Source organism: Umbelopsis ramanniana (genome assembly GCF_025399195.1).
Source record: "Umbelopsis ramanniana AG unplaced genomic scaffold K450scaffold_3, whole genome shotgun sequence".
Lineage (NCBI taxonomy): Eukaryota > Fungi > Mucoromycota > Umbelopsidomycetes > Umbelopsidales > Umbelopsidaceae > Umbelopsis > Umbelopsis ramanniana.
Genome location: NW_026252089.1, coordinates 1 through 20,821, shown reverse-complemented (window position 1 = coordinate 20,821; position 20,821 = coordinate 1). Strand labels below are relative to the sequence as shown.

At 43.9% G+C, this 20,821-nt stretch overlaps 9 protein-coding genes across 9 annotated transcripts; all 9 read left to right on the top strand.

The window, feature by feature from the left end:
* Positions 1-590: 590 nt before the first annotated feature.
* K450DRAFT_219871 (uncharacterized protein) lies at positions 591-4,662 on the top strand. The gene is made up of 4 exons (XM_051585444.1): positions 591-1,381; positions 1,443-1,536; positions 1,622-2,662; positions 2,750-4,662. Exons 1-4 carry the CDS (start codon positions 1,051-1,053, stop codon positions 4,518-4,520), a joined length of 3,237 nt encoding a protein of 1,078 aa, XP_051448764.1. The 5' UTR covers positions 591-1,050; the 3' UTR covers positions 4,521-4,662.
* A 1-nt stretch (position 4,663) lies between these two features.
* On the top strand, positions 4,664-5,851 carry K450DRAFT_219866 (uncharacterized protein). Its single transcript, XM_051585443.1, has 5 exons — positions 4,664-4,902; positions 4,998-5,096; positions 5,229-5,270; positions 5,417-5,467; positions 5,558-5,851. Exons 1-5 carry the CDS (start codon positions 4,698-4,700, stop codon positions 5,659-5,661), a joined length of 501 nt encoding a protein of 166 aa, XP_051448763.1. The 5' UTR covers positions 4,664-4,697; the 3' UTR covers positions 5,662-5,851.
* Positions 5,471-6,733, top strand: K450DRAFT_219860 (uncharacterized protein). The gene is made up of 3 exons (XM_051585442.1): positions 5,471-5,743; positions 5,808-5,840; positions 5,912-6,733. Exons 1-3 carry the CDS (start codon positions 5,622-5,624, stop codon positions 6,486-6,488), a joined length of 732 nt encoding a protein of 243 aa, XP_051448762.1. The 5' UTR covers positions 5,471-5,621; the 3' UTR covers positions 6,489-6,733.
* A 497-nt stretch (positions 6,734-7,230) lies between these two features.
* K450DRAFT_219859 (uncharacterized protein) lies at positions 7,231-7,963 on the top strand. The gene has a single exon (XM_051585441.1). It carries the CDS (start codon positions 7,267-7,269, stop codon positions 7,777-7,779), a length of 513 nt encoding a protein of 170 aa, XP_051448761.1. The 5' UTR covers positions 7,231-7,266; the 3' UTR covers positions 7,780-7,963.
* Positions 7,964-8,708: 745 nt separating this feature from the next.
* K450DRAFT_195503 (uncharacterized protein) lies at positions 8,709-11,981 on the top strand (the record flags this gene model as incomplete). The annotated part of the gene is made up of 8 exons (XM_051584502.1): positions 8,709-8,857; positions 8,957-9,079; positions 9,180-9,266; positions 9,376-9,395; positions 9,511-9,702; positions 9,780-9,888; positions 9,957-10,666; positions 10,762-11,981. 8 exons carry the CDS (start codon positions 8,709-8,711, stop codon positions 11,979-11,981), a joined length of 2,610 nt encoding a protein of 869 aa, XP_051448760.1.
* Positions 11,982-12,107: 126 nt separating this feature from the next.
* On the top strand, positions 12,108-14,510 carry K450DRAFT_219853 (uncharacterized protein). The gene is made up of 5 exons (XM_051585440.1): positions 12,108-12,441; positions 12,503-12,564; positions 12,634-13,637; positions 13,720-13,767; positions 13,839-14,510. The coding sequence occupies exons 1-5, from the start codon at positions 12,230-12,232 to the stop codon at positions 14,037-14,039; spliced, it is 1,527 nt and encodes a 508-aa protein (XP_051448759.1). The 5' UTR covers positions 12,108-12,229; the 3' UTR covers positions 14,040-14,510.
* Positions 14,160-16,367, top strand: K450DRAFT_219851 (uncharacterized protein). Its single transcript, XM_051585439.1, has 9 exons — positions 14,160-14,326; positions 14,520-14,758; positions 14,861-14,890; positions 14,965-15,170; positions 15,241-15,270; positions 15,342-15,530; positions 15,595-15,634; positions 15,705-15,785; positions 15,857-16,367. Exons 1-9 carry the CDS (start codon positions 14,280-14,282, stop codon positions 16,144-16,146), a joined length of 1,152 nt encoding a protein of 383 aa, XP_051448758.1. The 5' UTR covers positions 14,160-14,279; the 3' UTR covers positions 16,147-16,367.
* A 530-nt stretch (positions 16,368-16,897) lies between these two features.
* K450DRAFT_168844 (uncharacterized protein) lies at positions 16,898-19,092 on the top strand (the record flags this gene model as incomplete). Its single annotated transcript, XM_051584083.1, has 9 exons — positions 16,898-17,098; positions 17,156-17,520; positions 17,594-17,699; positions 17,770-17,815; positions 17,897-18,190; positions 18,269-18,328; positions 18,405-18,443; positions 18,519-18,682; positions 18,769-19,092. 9 exons carry the CDS (start codon positions 16,898-16,900, stop codon positions 19,090-19,092), a joined length of 1,599 nt encoding a protein of 532 aa, XP_051448757.1.
* A 511-nt stretch (positions 19,093-19,603) lies between these two features.
* K450DRAFT_276777 (uncharacterized protein) lies at positions 19,604-20,821 on the top strand (the record flags this gene model as incomplete). Its single annotated transcript, XM_051593242.1, has 5 exons — positions 19,604-19,834; positions 19,919-20,258; positions 20,326-20,350; positions 20,417-20,522; positions 20,583-20,821. Coding segments are annotated over 5 exons (941 nt in total), but the record flags the coding sequence as incomplete, so codon positions are not given.

Below are 20,821 nucleotides of genomic sequence, written 5' to 3'. Positions count from 1 at the left end.
GAGATGTGATTCATGTCCCTGTGGTAATCGGGGCGGTCCACAAAAATAAGAGCAGCAAAGACATTACAAATAAGAAAACGGCAATTGGCCAAGCATATCTAATAGCTTCGACTACAGAGGATGTAATAAGACGTAAGCAAAGTAACATCTTCTTTGGCATGATTCACTTTTAACACCTCCTATTTCATCATTCATCACAAGGGCCACATTTTGGTGAACTGATACCTCGAAATTTCCAAAATTAAATAATCCCTTATTGCCCAGTCCCAAATTTTCAAACACCACTTGGACTTAACGCAGTGTCATTTTTGTAACTAGCGATTGCTCAGATATCTCCCGTCCGAAGACAAATACACTTATTTTAGCCAAGATAGGTAACAAAACTATGGATGGCCCTTGGCTGACTGTTGCGAAATATAAAAATATGGTTGACAAGTTTCCACATTGGCAGCAGTTAAGCAATTTATGGAATGCATATCTTTACGCCATATTGCCACACTTTGTGCCACCCTCACGCCTTCACATTGGGATCTTAAAGATTTCTTGAGGCGGTTTATTTTGCGCAATTTAAATAGCAACTCATGGTAGGCGTCCACTACGTTGTTTCAGACAATCAAAGCGAGCTAATTTGAAAAATTTCATGGGCACTATGGAGTGACTAGGTTTTTTCCAATTTTCGTTTTGATTAGCAAGACCAAATTTTTCCCCCCATAGAAAAAAAAAAAAGATTCGGCGATAGGTGTTCGCACAAGTTTCAAGTGCATCCTCCGAAGAAAAAGTAGACGCATGGAATGGAAAGAGCAGACATATCCATTCTCGTGTTGAATAAACACTTGGGGTTTAGGCGCGCCACATAGTTCGGCTTGAAGTGTATGATGGCTCGTGACGTAGGGTGCGGTAGAAGTTTCCTCTTTTTCGATGTGGCACCTACACCCATCTATTTTTCGCGCGTTGTTCCACACTTGGAAATGACTTTCATGCCAATAATTTTACATCCGTCCCGACCAACCCTGTTTTCCTTTCTCTCCATTCTTTCAGCATCTCCCCGAAATGCCGTCTGAGGAAAGAACACCTCTCTTGAACGGCGATCGCCAGGCAGATACTCCCTCCAATCCTTATGGTATCTCCCCTGACGATTTTGCAAAGCTTGTTGACCCAAAGAACCCAGATGTTCTCAAAAAGCTCGGAGGCGTGCAAAAGATATGCAAACAACTCAAAGTTGACCCTAAGACTGGCTTAAATCCTGATGAAGGCCAAGAATCCTCTTCCGATAAACCTTTTGCCGAACGTCAATCGGTATTTGGCACCAATGTGCTGCCAGAGGCCAAGAGCAAAAGCTTTTTGGAACTACTATGGAATGCTTACAACGACAAAACTCTCAGTATGTGTCCCAACTCATTCGCATTATAGCAAGCACATCGACTAACTCGTCTCTTTTACAGTTATGCTTACCATCGCTTCTATCGTCTCGCTTGCCGTTGGCATTTGGGAAGACTATTCACCCAGACACCCTGCCGACGAACCTCGTGTTGGATGGTAAAATAATCTCCACTGCATAAGTTGTCCACTAAAATTTTTATGTCCCGCTAATTTTTATATCCCCGTTGCCTTGTGCCGATAGGGTGGAAGGAACCGCTATTCTTGTGGCTGTGCTAGCTGTCGTTTTCACCAATGCTATCAATGATTATCAAAAGGAAGCTCAATTTAAAAAACTGAACGCTAAGAAGGAAGATCGAGTGGTAAAACTACTTCGTGGAGGAAAGGAAAAGCAAATCAACATTAGCGAAATCAACGTCGGTGATATCCTTTTGCTTGAGCCTGGTGATATACTGTCTGTCGATGCTTTGTTTATTGACGGTCACAATTTGGCTTGCGATGAATCTTCCGCCACTGGTGAATCCGATACAATGAAGAAAACCACTGACGACAAGGGCGATTGCTTTATTCTTTCTGGTTCCAAGGTCCTGGAAGGTGTTGCTCGTGTGGTAGTCATTGCCGTGGGTGAACATTCATTCTTTGGAAAGACCATGATGTCTATGCGTGATACCGGCACTGAAGTCACTCCTTTGCAAGCCAAGCTCGATATCCTAGCTGAGCAAATTGCTAAGCTTGGTTTTGCCGCTGCTGTCACTATGTTAATTGTCTTAATCATCAAATACTTTATTACTGCTTCTCTCCAACCCGAATTCCCACCTGGCGCCGATATTGCTGCTGCCATCATTAGTATTGTCATTCAAGCTATTACCATCATTGTTGTTGCTGTGCCAGAAGGTTTACCTATGGCCGTTACCATGGCACTTGCTTTCGCCACCACTCAAATGCTCAAGGATAACAACTTGGTCCGTGTCTTGGCAGCCTGTGAAACCATGGGTAATGCTACAGCTGTATGCTCAGACAAAACTGGTACCCTGACTCAAAACAAGATGACAGTCGTTGAAGGATCACTTGCTGAAAAGACATTTTCCAAGGCCGACGATGCAAAGAACTGGTACAAGGAGGTTGATAAGAATGTATCTGAATTGCTCTTTGAGAGTATTGCTATCAACTCTACTGCTTTTGAAGGCAAGGATGAAAAGGGTCAAGATGCATTTGTTGGTTCCAAGACCGAATGTGCGCTGCTTGGTTTAACTAAGGGACTCGGCTATGATCATGAAAAGACAAGGTGAGAGTCCAATTCTAGCATTTTATCCTCACTCACTCATTCGTATGTTTACCAATGTGACTTACCATTGGTTTTTTTTTTACACAGACATAACACCAAGAAGGTCAAGGTTTATCCCTTTGCCTCTCAACGCAAAACTATGACCACCGTCATTGAGATCAACGACGGATCTGCCAAAACCACGGAAAAGGCTAAATGCCGTGTCCATACTAAGGGTGCCTCTGAAATTGTTCTCTCTTCTTGCACTCAATATATTGACGAAAAGGGCAATGTCCACAAACTAGACCAGGAAGCCACCACCAAATTTGAAAATGTCATCAACGAATATGCTGAAAAAGCCCTTCGTACCATCACCTTGGCTTATAAGGACTTGTCGGATGCCCAGGTCAAGAAGATGTCAGATGATGAACCCCCGCTTGATAACCTCGTTGTCATTGGTATTGTTGGTATTATGGATCCCCTACGCCCTGGAGTAGTCGAATCTGTCCAAGCCTTCCGTAATGCTGGTGTCTTTGTTCGCATGATTACTGGTGATAACCTTACAACTGCCAAGGCCATCGCTCGCAATGCTGGTATTTTTACCAAGGGTGGCGTTGCCTTAACTGGACCGGAATTCCGTGAATTGTCTCGTGAGGAGCAAATGAAGATTGTACCTCGCCTCCAAGTTCTTGCTCGATCTTCACCTACCGATAAAACCATTGTTGTGGATTGCCTTCAGAAGCAAGACCAAGTGGTTGGTATGACTGGTGATGGTACCAACGATGGCCCTGCTCTGAAAATGGCCGATGTTGGTTTCTCCATGGGTATTGCTGGTACTGAAGTCGCTAAGGAGGCTTCTGATATTATTCTGATGGACGATAACTTCAACTCTATTCTCAAGGCTCTCAAATGGGGTCGTGCTGTGAATGACGGTGTTCGCAAGTTCTTAACTTTCCAACTGACAGTTAATATTGCTGCTGTGGCCCTTTCCTTTATTAGTGCTGTGACCTCAGATACCTCTGAATCTGTTCTTAGTGCTGTTCAATTGCTCTGGGTCAACTTGATCATGGATACATTGGCTGCCTTGGCACTTGCTACTGAACCTCCTACTGACGATCTTCTCAAGCGCAAGCCCATTGCTCGTAATGCTAGTTTGATCAATTACCGCATGGGAAAACTCATTGTGGGTGAAGCTATCTTCCAAATCGTACTCAATTTGGTCTTGATTGCCTATGGTGACAAGATTTTCCATCTTGGCGACTCCGAATATGATCAAGCTGTTCTGCGTACCCTGGTTTTCAATACTTTTGTGTTCCTTCAAGTGTTCAACGAAATCAATTGCCGACGCATAGACGACACTCTAAATGTATTTAAGAACATCTTCCATAACTGGATCTTCCTTACTGTTCAAGTCGTCGTCGTTCTTTGCCAGTTCCTGATTGTTACCTTTGGAGGTATTGCCTTCAAGACGGTTCCATTGTCTCCTCTCCAGTGGCTTATCACAGTGTCTATTGGTGTACTTTCCATTCCGCTCGGTACCCTGATTCGGTTACTACCCGATTTCGGCCACAAAGGCGAAAGCGAGGATGCCAAGCCTCTTGCTTCATACTCCCGTATGCATTGGGAAGGTGCCATCGGTGATGTCAAGAGTGAACTTCGTGTGTTCACTGCTTTGCGTAAAGGTCGCAATCAACACAAGCGATCCAATACTGCTACCAGCATAGGCGCTTCCACCAGTCACCCCGACCATTCCAATTATGGCAGCACTTCAGCTGGTAGTCCACCGTCCAACAACCGATTCGCTGATCTTGTCGTTAAAGCGAAAGCCATGCGTCAAGCAGCTTCTGATGCTGAAGGACGACAACAGCATGATCAATAAATATGTTTCGGTTATTTAGTTGTAACAATAAACCTCTTCTTTGTTGAATGTTTCAATAGGTATGTGGAGTGAGGCTGTGAGATGCCAGATTAAGAATGTCCCCCATAAAAAAAACCTGCAAATGAAAGCCTCTGTCCCTTACCCTTTCTCTCCGCTGGCTACTTTATAAGGGCGAGCATGACTCGGTCTACTGGCTACATTCCTGTGTCTCATGAAATGTCTAACTTCTTCAGCACTTCTCCTATTTTCAAAACTCGTGAATCTACTATTGTATTCAGCTTGATCTGTTTGGAAGCGGTTCTAGTATGCTTCTTGGAAGGCTTCGTGGTGATGAATCACTTGCAATTGGTCAGCAACTGTAACTTATCACCGGCTGCGGAAGGCAAGTCTCTCGAACTTTACTTTTTTTTTTTTTAATAATTTTAAAACCGTATAATTCTGAAATTCGCAGTTGTCTTATTTTGTCATGTCCTTTAGGTGTCAGCGTCTCTGATTTGATTTACCATGCTCTTTTCATCGTATCGCAAGTCTTTCAAATTGTTCTATGCGTAGACGCTCTTTACCAAAGAAATACAGGTAAAAAAATGGGGAAGTGAACTGGAACACAGCCCTGTATGGCTGAGCTTTGTTCGCTATTCCCGCTATCAACAAAGAAGTGGACACATTTGAACCTTGGACGCCTAATAATCTAAATTTTTGTTCAATTAGCACAACTGATTGCTCTAGTGCTCTACGGTCTCCTCGTTGTTGGTAAGTTGAAATAGTTTTGAACCAAGTTGATCTGCCCGTTTTTAACTCCGTTCCTCGTGTTATGCAGTGTAAGCTAGAGCCCTTTCTCCTTGATTTCTAATCTTATGCTGGTACAGCTACTAACAGCGCGCGTCCAACTCTATTAGCTACGGTGGCATTCAACTCCAGCAACATATCATTTTGGAACAGATTGGATGGTAAGTCAAGCCAAGCCCTCTTTGCCAAGGACCATGCGGGCAGCCGCAACCTTGTAACTCGCTTTAACCCTATTTATACGCGAAATATAGTGGTAACATCGACTATTGGGACCCAGTTGATCCTCGATGGAGTAGAGACCCTGCTGGTCAACAAATGGCTATTCTCTATTACGAACATCGTATGCGACCTTTAGAGTATACCATTATTGCTCTCATCCCATTGTTCTTTATTGTCATTGCCTTCTTTGCCTGGAAACTGCGAAAAAGCTTTGCATGGTAAATATTGTTTCATCTCGCTTTGAAATGTTTTGCTTTTTCTGACTGGTTTGTTCTAATTTAGGGATAACTATCGCAACTTTTCGGCTGATGTCCGGTAAGTTCAGCCACACGCTTTCCAAAAGTATTGGCTTTTTGACTCACTCACCAACCGCATTACCATGACAGTGTCAGAAAAGCTTTGATTCACCTATCCATCTTGTTGACACTCTTGAAACTTGACTTATACTTTGTATTCTCCTACGCCGCCCAGCTCATCCCGTCTTCCAAGCTCGGTTATGATGCCAGTATCGTAGAAATGATCTTGGTATTCGTACTGGGTGCTCTTGGCCTCGCGCTAGGCTTTCTAGCTGTTTACAAGGAAAACAAGTGGTTGATGGGCACTTTCGGTATTGCCACTCTGTTGAGTCTGATTTACTTTTTATACCGCCTGGCCAAAGTCTCCATGCCCCGCGACGCCTCAGACGATCCTTACCAATTTACTCGACGGTTCCTGATCTTCACTATTGTTATTACCATTGTACTTAACATTGGTACCAGCGTGATGACCGGTTTCGCCTTTAATAACCTATGGCATGGCGTAAAAGTCTTCACTAAAGACCATAAAGGAGGCGTGGTCCAGAAGAATACACCTATTGATATTGACGATGGCTCCGACTTGGAAATGACAGCAGGACGTCCTGGCGATAAAACCGAAGTTGAGCATGTTCAGCATGGGAAAAATAACATGTGGACCATTGAATAAGCTTCTCCTTCGAGCACCGCCTTGTGATATTGCTTTACCCTCTAAACTTTTCACCAGGTTGCTAATCGTCCACTTTATCCCCCATCTATGTATTGTCGTCATTCCCTCCACACATTTAGTTCACTGTAATATCAATTCCCCCCTCCCCCTCATTGCCCACTTACAATTTAGTTGGGAATAGTTCACCTATGTGCCAACTAACTGCCAAAAAAAAAGATAAACACATCATGTTAAGAATACCGTGGTTGTGTACGTAAAGTGAAGTTGACCAGTAGTAGTTGGACGCATGCATGCATGCGACGATGATGGTAGCCGGGCGGTAAGACTCAGCAAGGCAAGAAAGGTGTCTTTTATTGAGTGCATTCAATGTTCGCTTATTTTTCCTACTTTTTATCTTCTTCCTCATTGATTTGATAATGAAATTAGTTGATTGATGTAGTGGAGTCTGAACCTTGTGGATAACAAGAGAGGTTGATTCCCAAGACATCAGCTACGACAGGCAAGCTCATGTACCATACGCTGTTGTGCATAAACATCCTTTTTTGTTCTCAACAGTATCCTATATTTCGAATGGATTCTTAGGAAGCACGTTCGCGAAGCCATCAGGAATCAACTGTGGGAGCTGAGTTGAGTCACAGCAGTCGACGAATGAGAGTGGATGGAAACTCGTGACTGACGCGATGGGACGAGTTTCAGCCATCTCATCTCGCAACGCTATCTGTTCTTATTCCTCTTTTCTCATCATTTTTTCCATATACGACACACACATTCAAATCCAATGGTCGATGTTCGATCAGGGCGACTGGCTACTCATGTCAAGGTCGAGACTGTTTCCGACCGAGCTGGGCCAGGCCTGAGCGTAGATGCTATTGACGATTGGTTGGAGAATGATTTGATACAACGAGGCATTCTAGGTTCAACTTTGCCTGTACAACAAACAGATGTGCTGTCCGAGTCATCTTCGAGTGTCAGCAGTCGTAAAACAACGAAACAAAGATCGAAGCGAGATGGGTCTGCAACAAAAGATATCGTCACGAAACGACAGCGAAATACAGACGCAGCAAGACGATCTCGATTGCGGAAAGCACTAAAACTTCAATCCCTGGAAAATGAAGTGTCCGAACTTAAGGCAGAAAATATAACCTTGGCAGGCCAGGTTTCGTCCCTTGAAGCTAGGCAGGCTGAGTTTGCCTCCAGAGAACAAACCCTCAAGACCCGTATACAGGAGCTCGAATCCCAATTACGGGGAGCCCAAGCTCGACTAAGACAAACTCAATACAACACTATCTGATGCTTTTATAAAAAAAAAGAGCTTACCAGGTCAAGCTGTTATATACCTATAGCAGGATGAAAATTTTGTACGAACATCATAAGAACATCGTTCCAATAACATCGTTCCAATATTACACATTGGCGCATAGGCACCCAAAAAAAAAAAATCCCAAATAATGGAGTAACAAGATATAGGACCACCATTTAATTTTGTAGTACTGTGTTGACCTAGACTATCTTTTTCCTTTAATAACTGTCATTCTTCCCTACCAATCCGTGTTGGCATACGCAAAGTAGCTTATATTGATACTGTAAAACCAAAAATGCGCATTCGGTCCCTATCCAATGGCATACTTGCACAAAGATCCATGGTTCTGAAATGTGCTCCTACGTCTCCCCCCCTTTTCCCCTCTCCGCGGCCCCCCTTTTACGTCTGAAAGAACAAGGCAGCAAGGTAATGTCGCAGGAGGGAGGGTTTTTTCCGGTGTAGTGCGAATACGAAATCATCTCCCTGACAAGGCAACACTCCATCAGGGTCACGCTTGCATCATTCATGGTATAAGCCTTGCCTTTTTTTTCGGGCAGTTGGTTTCAACTACACCATCTCCTTTCCTTTCTGTTGTATTATTTTTATTTTTTCTTATTTTTCTTGCGTCGTCCAATTTTGCTTTCCGCCATTCTTTCTGGATAGTTTCTCAACTTGTACTTCGTTCGAAAATTGGTCAGCCCACTTAGCGCCCTCAATACACATTTATTAGACCTCATATGCTGCTTTATGCAACTGGATCCAATAGAAATTCGATCTTAGCGTCCTCTTATGCGAAATCTACCGACTTACTCGCCCACACTATGACATCCTCCACTCTTTCATCGATTCACCCAGTAGTATCAGAAAGTCGCCAACGCCGAGCCAAGCATAGCCTCTTCGGTCTGTTCGGTGAAAGCTCAATGACTGTCAAAATATTTGGTCACGACGACAACAACAACAAAAGGAAAATCTTTCGTACGCGAACCAACCAAGGCAGTGCTTCGTCAACTCATGTAGTATCCGACCTTGGTGAGATCGATTATCGCTTGGCAAGAAAAGCGTTAGTCAGGTATGGACAAATATGTTGTACCAGGGGTAGGAGGCCATTTCGACTAACTCAGTCCAAAAATATATGCTTTTGGCCTTGTCTTGTACATTACAAAACCAGATTTCATAACAAAGACCGCCACAAGCTAGATATCCTAAGACATCAATTATTACCGTGGCTAGCTCGTCGGCACCCTGCCAACCAGAAAGAAATTTCTTCAGGAAGGAACATCTTATTAAGATGGTGTGTGTTTGGTCATGCTGTACGTTCAATTGGACCTATTATTGACCTGTCATTTTTCTTTTTTTGCTCTGTTACAATTATCCCCTTAATTGTCTTATAGGTGGAGAGCTCTCATGAATACAGTGGTTCATACCGTCTACAATGAACGGTCATATTATTTTGAAGCTATACTGGAGATAATGATAAGGTAATTGGAACGCCTTTACCCCGCCACATTCATTCTGGGTGCCGCCAAGTGCTAATGAAAATGTCAATTCTGTCTCTCCTTTATTTTTTCTTGCCGATCAATTTCGTAGACCGGAATTTGTGGAATTTGGTAAGTCAATATTTAGGCAATTCGAGCTGCGACCACTAAGGGATGGGTTGCAGCGTAGGCGGGAGTATTTTTGATTAATCACGGATGTCTCATTCATGCCATGCCCACCTTGCAGATAGGTGTGGTTCCTCTGACTACAAACAATGGGCCAACCTGGATTGTTCCATCAAACTTACCGACCCTGCTATGGAAGAAGATTATAGAACGTATCGTTCGCTTTTGTTAAACACATTGCAATATGCTATTGATCGTCTCAATCAAAAAGCCGTATATTCCAATGTCATTGTATTCTGCGCGAAAATATTTGGTACGACTGTCTGCACTTATTTGTTTGCCAGATGCGATGCAAATTATGATGCTAACACTATTTTGACAAAACTATAGCACTGAGTTTCTTCAAAATACCTGGCATGTCTAAAGCTTTACTGCAGGTCTTGACCTTACCAAAAAGCATATACAGGCGTGTTCAAACCGAAATGGGCTGGTTTGAAGAGTAAGCTTAGCCTCAAAAAATTTCAATGTTTACCGTTGCATCGTGTCTTAACCCATGGCCAATGATAGGTTGTCAAATTACCGTCAAGATGTTATATCTGTTATTCCACACCATCTCCGTGATTTGATATGTGACGATTATCGAACATTAACAAACAATATAAAGCTGGGAAAATCAAATACACCAAAGCCAATCGAACAAGCTGGCAATTGGTTAAGGAGATGGCAATCAGACGACAGTGAATTATTTTTTGCTTTTTACAAGCATTACCACATGGTGCTCAAAGAGTATCTTCAACCCATGAATGCAGGTCTCGGCCATAGATCCTCGCAGCACAATACAGCAATGCTCTCGGCGGCACCAGCTTACGTATTTTTAGCTTCTTTCTTTCAAGGAAAAATCGATTCCTTGCTTCACCGCGAAATTAACTCTGTTACCACTATCGTGCAGTGGGACTCGAACGGTATACCTAGAGACAACAGTCAGCACCATCCAGTAGGTATGGAAGACGATCCATCGTTTGAAGCCAATCCTGTGATTGGAGGCTCTTCAACAGACGACGGTCGACCCATCAACACCTTTATTGCCAATAGTCCACCGCCACCTGGTGCGAACCATGGGAAACCGAAAGTGCTTGAGCTGGCCACTCGAAGGTATGCCGATTGTGTGGTGAAATCGGTCCTCAGCTGTGATCAAGGTACTTTTCATGGAATGGCTGACGTGTGGGTACGCACGGCCATCAAGAGAACAAAGCTATGTGCTGTCGAAAGCATATTTTGTAAGTAACAATAAGAATTTCAAAATTGATAATACCGTCGTGTTTCATTTTACTTATCATATCCATTATCGTTCGCGACTCACCTTCATACAAAGGTCTCTTTGACCTGCTGGAGATGATCGTTCATGACTTTACGGCCCATCCTGAAAAGAACGGTACCTTATGTTCTCTTCCGATCAACGTCCCATTCATCCTGGAAACTATTCGAACGATACTTCAGAATAGCGACCATACTGTTGCTTTAGTACGAACGCTTTCATTTGTGTACAATCATTTCGAGCTACTGACTAGAGATCCTGCTTCTGCAAATGATCTGTGTCTCGATACATTGCTGAACCCGTCTACGTTTGAGCGACTGCTGCTGCATTGGAGTCGAAATGTTCGAGTATTTTTCATCAGGACTTTAATATGGCGTGTAGGCACAATTTGGAAAGACGCACAAGTCAGCTGGTCGAACAACGGGATTGTGCCAGACAATGTCTGTCAACAAGATCTGTGCTGGTCCAGACTCCATCAATCTGGACTTGCCTCTGGAGCGTCCATCGGATCGTTTCATGCCGCTTACGAACGTAGTGCATTGGAGGCACATATTATTCTTGAATCTTTATTAGGCGTTTTTTACACGCAATTTAACTTTATTGAATCAAAGATTGACGACTTACAACCTGCTGATAGGCTCAGACTCCTGAGCTCACTATCTCCCAAAGATTATCCCAAACTCGTACTCGCGCCTACTAGAGAACGACGAGCGTCCTTGATCGATCAATATTCAGAAACGGAAAGCAAGGTCGAAAAGCCAAAGAGGGCATTGACTTTCAGTCGTTCAACGAAAAAGAAAAATGGCGGAGACAAGATCATGCGATTTTTCTCCATGAGATCAGCCAAAGACTCTCGTCCACCTCTGCCGTCTCCATCTGCCATGGAGGGCGCGACCACACCTTCTTCCACCACCACAAGCACGATCAAATCAAGCATTTTGCTCGTTTCCTCAGGAGTGTGGTCTGAAGAAGATGACAACCAGTCAAGTAACACGGCAGCAAGTACGTCCTCATCCAACGTGTCAGTGATGGAACCTAAGAATGGTGCCTCTACCAAAAACAGTGTCTTTTCCTCCTACATGTCTCAAACGTATTTGTGGCGATACGAAGGCAAGTCCCATGTCTATGCCAAAAAGGCTGTAGCAGAAGCCAGCAATGCCTTGTTGGAATTTGAATCTTGGGAGCAAAAGATGAAGACTCGGTGTGGAGCTGGCATGCCATGTCTAGGCTTAGATTGGCCCAAAAACTGGTCGGATAATGGCGGTTATCAACAGTGATAGCTGTCGCAATATAGTGGTATATAACTAGAGTTGCTTTTATTTTATATAACGTGCATTGATATAGTGATGATTTAATTACTAATGTGCTGCATTATTGAATATAACATACGGCCTACGGCCTGAATAATCTATGATTGAGAGTTTGGTTTTGAACCTGGCGAAAATTTTATGGAAGTACCACATTGACAACCTTCCCAAAAAAAAAAAAAATAGCGGTCACCGCTCGTCACTTCGCCTTTTACTTCATGCGAATCAGGTTGACGTTTTTGCCACCACTTCCGCCGCTAAAGTGCTGGTATCCGGTATCAAAAGAAGAATGCAAGACTGTGAATCGATTGTCTGAAGGGATCGCGCATGACTTCAATATTGAGCACCCACTGTTTCTCGAGATGGAGGGGTTTCGATTGATGCCGCGAAGCAATCTATCTGGGCTCTTGAAAGACAAGGATCTGATCACGTAAGTCTCAGAGTCGATGCAAAAGACACAGTTTAAGACACTAAATGCTTTTCAACCACAGCGTCAAGCCAATTGTCGATGATGAGAGTGATATCATACACCGCGATAGACGAAAGAGAAAAGGCAAGCGGTCACGAATACTGTCATCGAACCAATTTGCCATTTTTGCTTTACTTACCGCCTTCCATACAGCATCAATAATAGAGAGCGAGTCTGATTCAGAGCCTGAGATTACGAGGAAGAAGGTCAAGCGTAGTAAAAAAGCAGTACATGCAAAAGATACCAAGGCAAAAGAGGAAGCGAAGCGACAACGCAAGCTGGAGCGCAAATTGAGCAAAGCTGCCAAACTGAAATCCAAGGAGAAATCCAAGGAAAAGCCTGCCTCATCCAAGTCTCCTGCTCAGCGTCAGGCGCAAATTTCCAGTCAATCGACCAAAGTATCTGATCTGCCGAAAAGTAATACCATAGAGAAACCGACAGCTTCATCGCATAATCGGATAGCAAACGAAAAGACCATTCCAGGGGAAGGAAGCACAAAAACTCGGTCTCGAAATGAACGGCGGCGGCGGCTCAAGAAGGCAATGGAGGGTCAGTTCCAGGATACGAAGGAGAACCAACCCATGATCCAACAGCCACAACCCATTGCCTCAAATCAGGAGCCTGAGATCTTCAAAAGTCATGTCCTTCAGCCAGCTGAACAAAATGGGCTTGTTCCATCGTCTTCTCTTCTCAAAAAGAACCGAAATAAGAAACGCGGATTTCTGAATGATATTGAGAAGGAGCCACCAAAGGAACACATCAGGTTCCAGCCGCCGCAAGCAAATCCTTCAGAACTAGTAGGTGGTACAGCTGTCATCACCAGCATTGATCTTGATCCCGGTCCAAGCGATGGCGGAGGGTATAATTTGCGAAGCAAAACTGAGAAGAAATTCCCTGTTCAAAAAGCGCCTAGGGTGGTCAGAGCCAGCCAAATCTCTGCGGAAAGTGGAGTGGAAGACTTGGAGGGGAACACATGGGTTGATGATGCGGTTGACTACGCATCTGATGATAATGAGGCTGACAATGGCAGAACTGTACCCATGGCCTATACAGCGATCGAAAGTGCGGATATGGACGAAGTCATAGATTATAATGCCTGCGAGGTTGTGAATTTTACCACCAATTTACCAGAGGAGCTCGACGTGCTCGCTATAAAGGTACGTGATTGCTTTATGAAGATGTCATGTCATGGGTAGCTGAATTGTTCATGAGGTCTAACGTTACCGCATGCCCCTCTAGACATTGGTTTTGTCGGCTACCTATACACCCGAAATCTCGGATTGGCGGGTATGTGAAATGTTCATCTGTGCATTTGTATGTGTAAGCAGTATGTCTGACTGTGTGTGTATTCATTACAGGAGGTGGTCGTAAAGGAAATCGATATCATTGACGGCACCATCACAGTGGAGCATCTCGGTGTTACTGACAAGGCATTAAGAGAAGGAGGAAGATTTGAGTTGGGGGCCAACGAAGAAACCGAGGCTGAGAACTATGATGACGACGACTCGATTGTCACCTTATTGAAGAGTGATATCGTTGATATGCGGCGGATAAGATAATGGTCCTGTCTTGTGCTCATACTCTGTGAATGACACGATACACGTGCTCGCCAAGTGCTTTTGTTACCTATGCCTTAAAAAAAAAAAGACCTTGAGAGCTTTGACCCACTTTCTTTTCTGTCTCCACACTCTTTTTTTTATTATTATTTATTTTATTCCCACTGCCTTTCTCTCGTCTGCACCCAGGCATTGTTTCATAAAACCGAAGAAAAGAAAACATAGCTCAGATCATAATACTAGATGAGCACAAGTTCCCCTAAAACACATCGGTCCCAAGCCGCCTTGTTGTAAGTTGATATTGCTCAAGCTGTTTGTGTATTTTGAGGTGCTTTTTTTGTTTTCGTCGAAAAGGCACCGACCCTTCACGTTTTGTAATGCGCTGAGCTGTTTGTTGCTGCTGGGCTGTGCAAGAACCTTTGGGTCAAAAAATAGAAAATAAAAAAAAATATGTACTCAGTGAGCTTCCTCTCCTTCGCATAGGAATCAAATATACGAAACAATGAACAAATCACCCCTGATGAAAAAAGTTCTCAATCTCTTCAAAAAGACTCATGAGACTAACGATGAGTCGCCACCTTATCCCGCTGACTTGGAACGAACTTACCGAATCTCAAAGAGAGTGTTAGGCGTTGGTTCATTCGCCGTTGTCAAGGAATGCTTCCACAAACAAACAGGTCAACCATTCGCTCTCAAGATCATTCTCAAGAAAGCTATCGCTGGTAGGTTGCTTTGCATCATACGTGGCACAGCCAATTTCGTGGCACATTTTTCCAAAATGTACTACGACTCAAAATACTAACACGTTGCTTGACATGTTACAGGCAAAGAACATATGCTAAGCAGCGAGTTAGGTACGTACAAATAGTGAGGACTTTATGGGAGCTCATGCATGGCCTAGATCACCAACCAAACATCCCGTTTCTAGATATTCTAAAGCAAGTACGACACCCCAATGTAGTATCCATGCATGGGCTCTATGAAAGCAAAGAGGCTGTTTACATTGTCACTGATCTTGCTGGTGGTGGTGAACTATTCACTCAATTGCTTGCGAAGGGTAACTATACCGAGAAGGATGCCTCGGCCATGGTTAAACAAATATTAGAAGGTGTTGAGTACCTTCATAGTTTGGATGTAAGATGACATTTCCCACAATTTTTATCTGATATCCAGTTTTGGTTTTGGCTGACATTGTGTTCAAAAGATTGTTCATAGAGACTTAAAACCAGAAAATGTGAGTTTACACCATTCATCCTTCCTCATTGACCGTGCCTCGACCGCAGCCCTTATGCTACTTTGTCTTAGTTATTATTTCAAACACCTGACGAACACGCAAACTTAATGATCACCGATTTTGGCCTGTCCAAGATTCTCAAAAATCATGATGATATCTTGACAACTGCCTGCGGAACACCAGGTTATGTGGCACCAGAAGTCCTGCTGCAGACTGGCCATGGCAAGCCTGTTGATCTGTGGAGTCTAGGTGTTATTACCGTAAGTTGCAGAAGCATCGATCGTCATTCAGATTTTCAAAGGCTCATAGCAATTTTTCCAATAGTTCACTTTGCTGAGTGGATATACTCCATTTTGGGGAGAAGGTAGGAACAACTTTTAAATAACCTTGGGACTACGTACAATCTGCTAATGGTCTGTTATGCCACGCTACAGACCAAGCCGCGCTCTTTGAATCCATTATGTCTGGAAAATACGAATACGACGAAGAATATTGGTCTGATATTTCAGATGCCGGTAAGCCAGCACTTTGACTTCTCCATGACAGCGTATTGACTGCGCAATACTAATCAGTATACAACCTACAGCCAAAGACTTGATAGACAAAATGCTGACCTTCAACCCCTCCAAGCGGATAACAGCATCCGAGGCTCTCAAGCATCCATGGATTACAAATGAACAGAACGCGGTAGCAAGAGACGAACCTAATCTGATCGGCAACGTACGCAAGGGTTTCAACTCTAAGCACTCGTTGCAGACCATCGTCACGGCTATCTCGGTTCTCAATCACTGGAAAAATTTGGAGGATGACTCTGATGTTGAGGAGAAGGAACCTCGGTCTAAACGTGACTCTCATCTGCATGTCGCCAACCCTTGATTTTACTGATTAATTGGACCATGTTTCTCCTATCGGCTTGCGATATTTATACAAATGGCCCTTGACTTTCCGTTGCCAACGCTTTTGCCTTTCCTAATACCAATTTGTTCTAATTCTTTGTGACATAACATAGACTCGGTGTACTACATTTTTTCATTTAATATACCAATTTCACCTGACCTGCTCACAATTCACACGGACTTTTAGCGGTAAACGAGCGGAAACTTGCGAAATCATTCAAAAGGATGTCCTTGGCTGATTCGGTTCCTCGCGTTAGCTTAAAGAAAGCGCTTTTGCTTACCGAGTAAATGGGACTGGAGGTTCTCTACAACTTTTGGGAGCAACTCCTTCGATTTTGCATTGAGGTCTTCCAATTTCAGTCACAGCTGACGGGAAGGGATTACTGACATGCAATTTTTTTGTTCTCGCTGTGGCACGTCTACGCATTTTTCTATTGTGCAAAGGCAATCTTCAAATTTCGCTCATCGATACGCAAATGCTTTGTCTTTGACACGTCTGTGATCGTAACTATCTATATTTGGAACATGCTACTTGCCCCCAAAGCTGCTTACATGAATGAAATTGAATGAAAGTCTAAAGGTGGCCTAATTTGGATTTCAGGTAACTTTGTTCTCATGCGTGGGGAAAATGACACAAAGTAAATACTACGAATGATGTCGGACCGTGTTTGCCATACTCTCTTCCACAACTGCCTTCAACCATGGTCTTCAAATCCGAACCTCTACTGATGATGCCTCAAACAGGCTTGACTCGATTCATCTTCTCGAACCCCAACTCGGTTTCGGACGATAAGCCTATTTTCATTGACGCAGAGTCAGGAAATGTCATCAGTTTCGGACAGCTAAGAAATCTGTCTCTCAGGCTCAATGCTGGTCTCCGTCGACATGGCTTCAAGAAAGGTGATACTCTCTGCATCTACTCCAGCAATACGGTAGGAAGCATGTTGAATGAGAAGCCTATGCATTCTGGCTCTAACGTATCTATATAGATTGACTATGGTGTGATCGTTCATGGCACTATCGCCGCTGGAGGTGTAGTGACGACCGCCAACGCTGCATATACAGCCGACGAATTGTTATTCCAGTTACAGGAATCCAACTCCAAATACCTCGTTACGAATGATGAAAACTTGGACAAAGCACTGGAAGCTGCAACCAAGGCTGGGCTTTCACACAAGTGCGTGTTCCTGTTTGGTAATAGAACCATCAAGGGCGTTCGTCCATATACCCAAGTGATCTTAGCAAATGAGGAAGCTGAAGCTGAGGAATACACTTTCGAAGAGGCCAAGTCCACCACAGCATATTTGTGCTTCTCCAGCGGTACCACTGGTCGAAGTAAAGGTGTCATGTCTAGGTGAGTTGCCCCCTATATGGCAAAAGCGTTCGACACATAATCAACGAAAGGGTGACTAAGCCGGACCTTATAGCCACCTTAATATTGCGGCCAACTGCGTTCAGATTGCCCAGGCTATGAAACCGCATATGGATTATCACACAGCTCGATTTATTGGATTCTTGCCGTTTTACCATATCGTGAGTAGTGAAATTGCACATCATCCGACTTACTTCATATTAATCAAGGTCAACTCTGTTTTTTATTAAGTATGGGCTTAGTGTCATGCTCCACTTGGCTCCATACTGGGGTATTCGTAAGTGATTTCCCAGGCCTGTCCTTTTCAGTATCCCCGCCACTACCCCATATTAATCCTGACACTCCTACTGACTTGCAGCCGTTGTGGTCATGCCTCGATTTGATTTGGTCAAGTTCTGTGAGGCTATACAAAAGTATAAGGTGACAATTGCTCATGTTGTGCCACCCGTCCTGGTTCTGTTGGCTAAGGAACCTATTGTCGACAACTATGACCTTTCATCTGCCACCCATTTCCAATGTGGTGCCGCCCCTTTGTCTGCTGAACTTTCCACGGCTGTCAATACGCGGTTGAATACCAAATGTGTTCAATCCTATGGCATGACGGAATCATCACCTGGGTCTCATATTCAACCGCTGGATGATGACGAGCATGGTAAGGGAACCAAAATGATAATAATAGAAACAAACACAATCTCGATCACTTGCAGGTGTTGACACTAGTATTCAATAGGCGTTATTGGAAAAATGCTTCCTGGTATGCGTGCTAAAATAGTCGATGACAACGGTAACGGTGAGTTACAGAATGAATGCTATCACCTTGGTCGCCTTTAAAGTTTTTCTCATGTGAGCTTTTCTAAACGCCATAGAGGTTGGGCTCGGTCAGCGCGGAGAGCTCTGGATGGCTGGTAAGGATCCGGTATTTCTTCGTAGCTGTAAATTTGTGTGACGTTGTGTTCACACAAATGTCTATTTTTCCCCAGGTCCCAATATCATGCAAGGCTATCTCAACATGCCTGAAGCTACAGCTGCTACAATTGACAGCGAAGGCTACCTTCATACCGGGGATGTAGCTGTTCTAGACGAACGTGGCACTTTTGCTATCGTTGATAGAGTTAAGGAGCTTATCAAATACAAGGGCTTCCAGGTTTGTACCCCACAGTTTTCTGCTCCTTTTCAACTAAGAGAATTCCCGATTTCGGGTACTGACCAATATGGTATTGCCTATATTAGGTTGCTCCAGCAGAACTCGAAGCGCTGCTATTAACATGCGAGAAAGTAGCAGACTGCGCTGTCATTGGTGTGTATGACGAACAGCAGGCTACGGAACTGCCTAGAGCATATATCAAAGTGACGGAAGGAACTCCTCGAAACGAAGCGACTATAAAGGAATTGATTCGCTTTGTGGACAGTAATGTGGCAAATCATAAAAAATTGAGAGGAGGTGTCCGGTTCCTTGATGTAGTGCCCAAGTCGGCAGCAGGCAAGATCCTGCGTAAAGAGCTTAGGGTTATTGCTAACGCTGAAGCACAGCCAAAGTTCAACGCAAGGTTATAGAAAACTTAATATTTATTTGGCTGCTTGTATTTAAGAGATGATAGGATCCGAGAATTTTTTACTAAGGCGATATAAATGATCCATTCCGTATGTCCGTATGTTTAGCTTTTCCCATTGTGACGTTGGAGCTAATATTTTTAAGCGGACTCGCTTCGTTCAAAGTCCTACTTCTCGAACCTATGTCGGTTTTCATCCGTATTTCATAGCTTATAGCGTCGCCTGAGTGTATTTTTCGTGTGGGGTTAAATACAATGGAAACAGGTGTATTCCGAGTTTTCCACAAGGAGTACCACAGAGAGTTTCGAACTTGAACGAGAAGTTTCTTGTGGGCAACCGTCCAATCAGAGCATTGTAACCTTAAACTCGTCAATTTTTGCTTCGTAATGAAGAAAGCTACTTGTGGGGGTGGCGGGGTATATCGGAGTATGGATCTGGCAGCAGAAAAGGGTCGATATAAAACCTGCTCGCACATATCGTTCACTATCTTACCCCACTCCACCTCCACTTCACTATGGTCTTTGTAGCAGAACCTCTCACTAGCATGCCCCAGGTGGGCATCTGGCACTATGTATTCTCCAACCCTAACAACGTTAGCCACGACAAGCCTCTCATGATCGATGGTATCACTGGAGACTATCTTACTTACGGCCAGGTCAAGTCCAGCTCGCTCAGATTTCGTGCAGGTCTTCACAAATTCGGCTTCAAGAAGGGCGATGCGCTTTGTCTTTTCTCTCAAAACAAGGTTTGATCAACATCTTTATATGATACGATAAGCTCACTGCGTCCTTTAGTAGACTTACCAATCCAAACACTTGTCTCATTTTAGGTTGACTATGCTGTAGTTATGTTCGGTACCGTCGCCGCAGGCGGTGCGCTCACACCCGCCAATCCAGCATACACTGCTAAGGAGCTCCACTATCAGCTCGAGCAGACCAAATCAAAGATCATTATTGCCAGTGCAGAAACTTTGGCCGTTGCACTTGAGGCTGCCAAGCTCGCTGGTATTCCCAAATCCAATGTGCTTCTCTTTGGCGATAGCGAGATCGATGGAGTTCGACCTTATACCAAGGTTCTTTTGGCTGATCAGGAGATGGAGGCTGTGGAATATACCTACGAAGAGGCTTGCAACACCGTCGCTTATTTGTGCTTCAGCAGTGGTACCACAGGTAAATGTGCTTCCGACATAAATTTGCGTGCGTTGTTTATCTTTATTAACATCATGCGGGTGATCAGGACGCAGCAAGGGTGTCATGACTAGGTAAGTTTTGATAATTAAATGTCGATAAACAGAAGCCAATCACTAATGTTTATTCTATTTTGCTAGCCATATGAACATTGCTTCCAATTTAACTCAACTTGCGCAACACACCAAGGGAACTGTCGATGTCGCTACTGATCGTTACTTGGGAGTTCTTCCGTTTTACCACATTGTAAGTTGAAAGGCTGTACATAATGATTTCAGCTCAGTCATGCTAACTCAGCCAAATTAGTATGGTTTGACGTGTATGATCCATCTCGCTGCCTTCCAAGGCACAGCTTTGGTTGTTTTGCCCCGATTCGAACTGGCTTCCTTCCTCAAAGCTATTGAAACTCACCGAGTCACCTTCTGCCACATTGTGCCTCCTATTTTCATCTTGTTGGCCAAGGATCCTTCCGTCACCAAGTACGACCTTTCTTCCGTCAGATACTTCTGGTCTGGCGCTGCTCCACTTTCTAAGGAGCTTTCCGA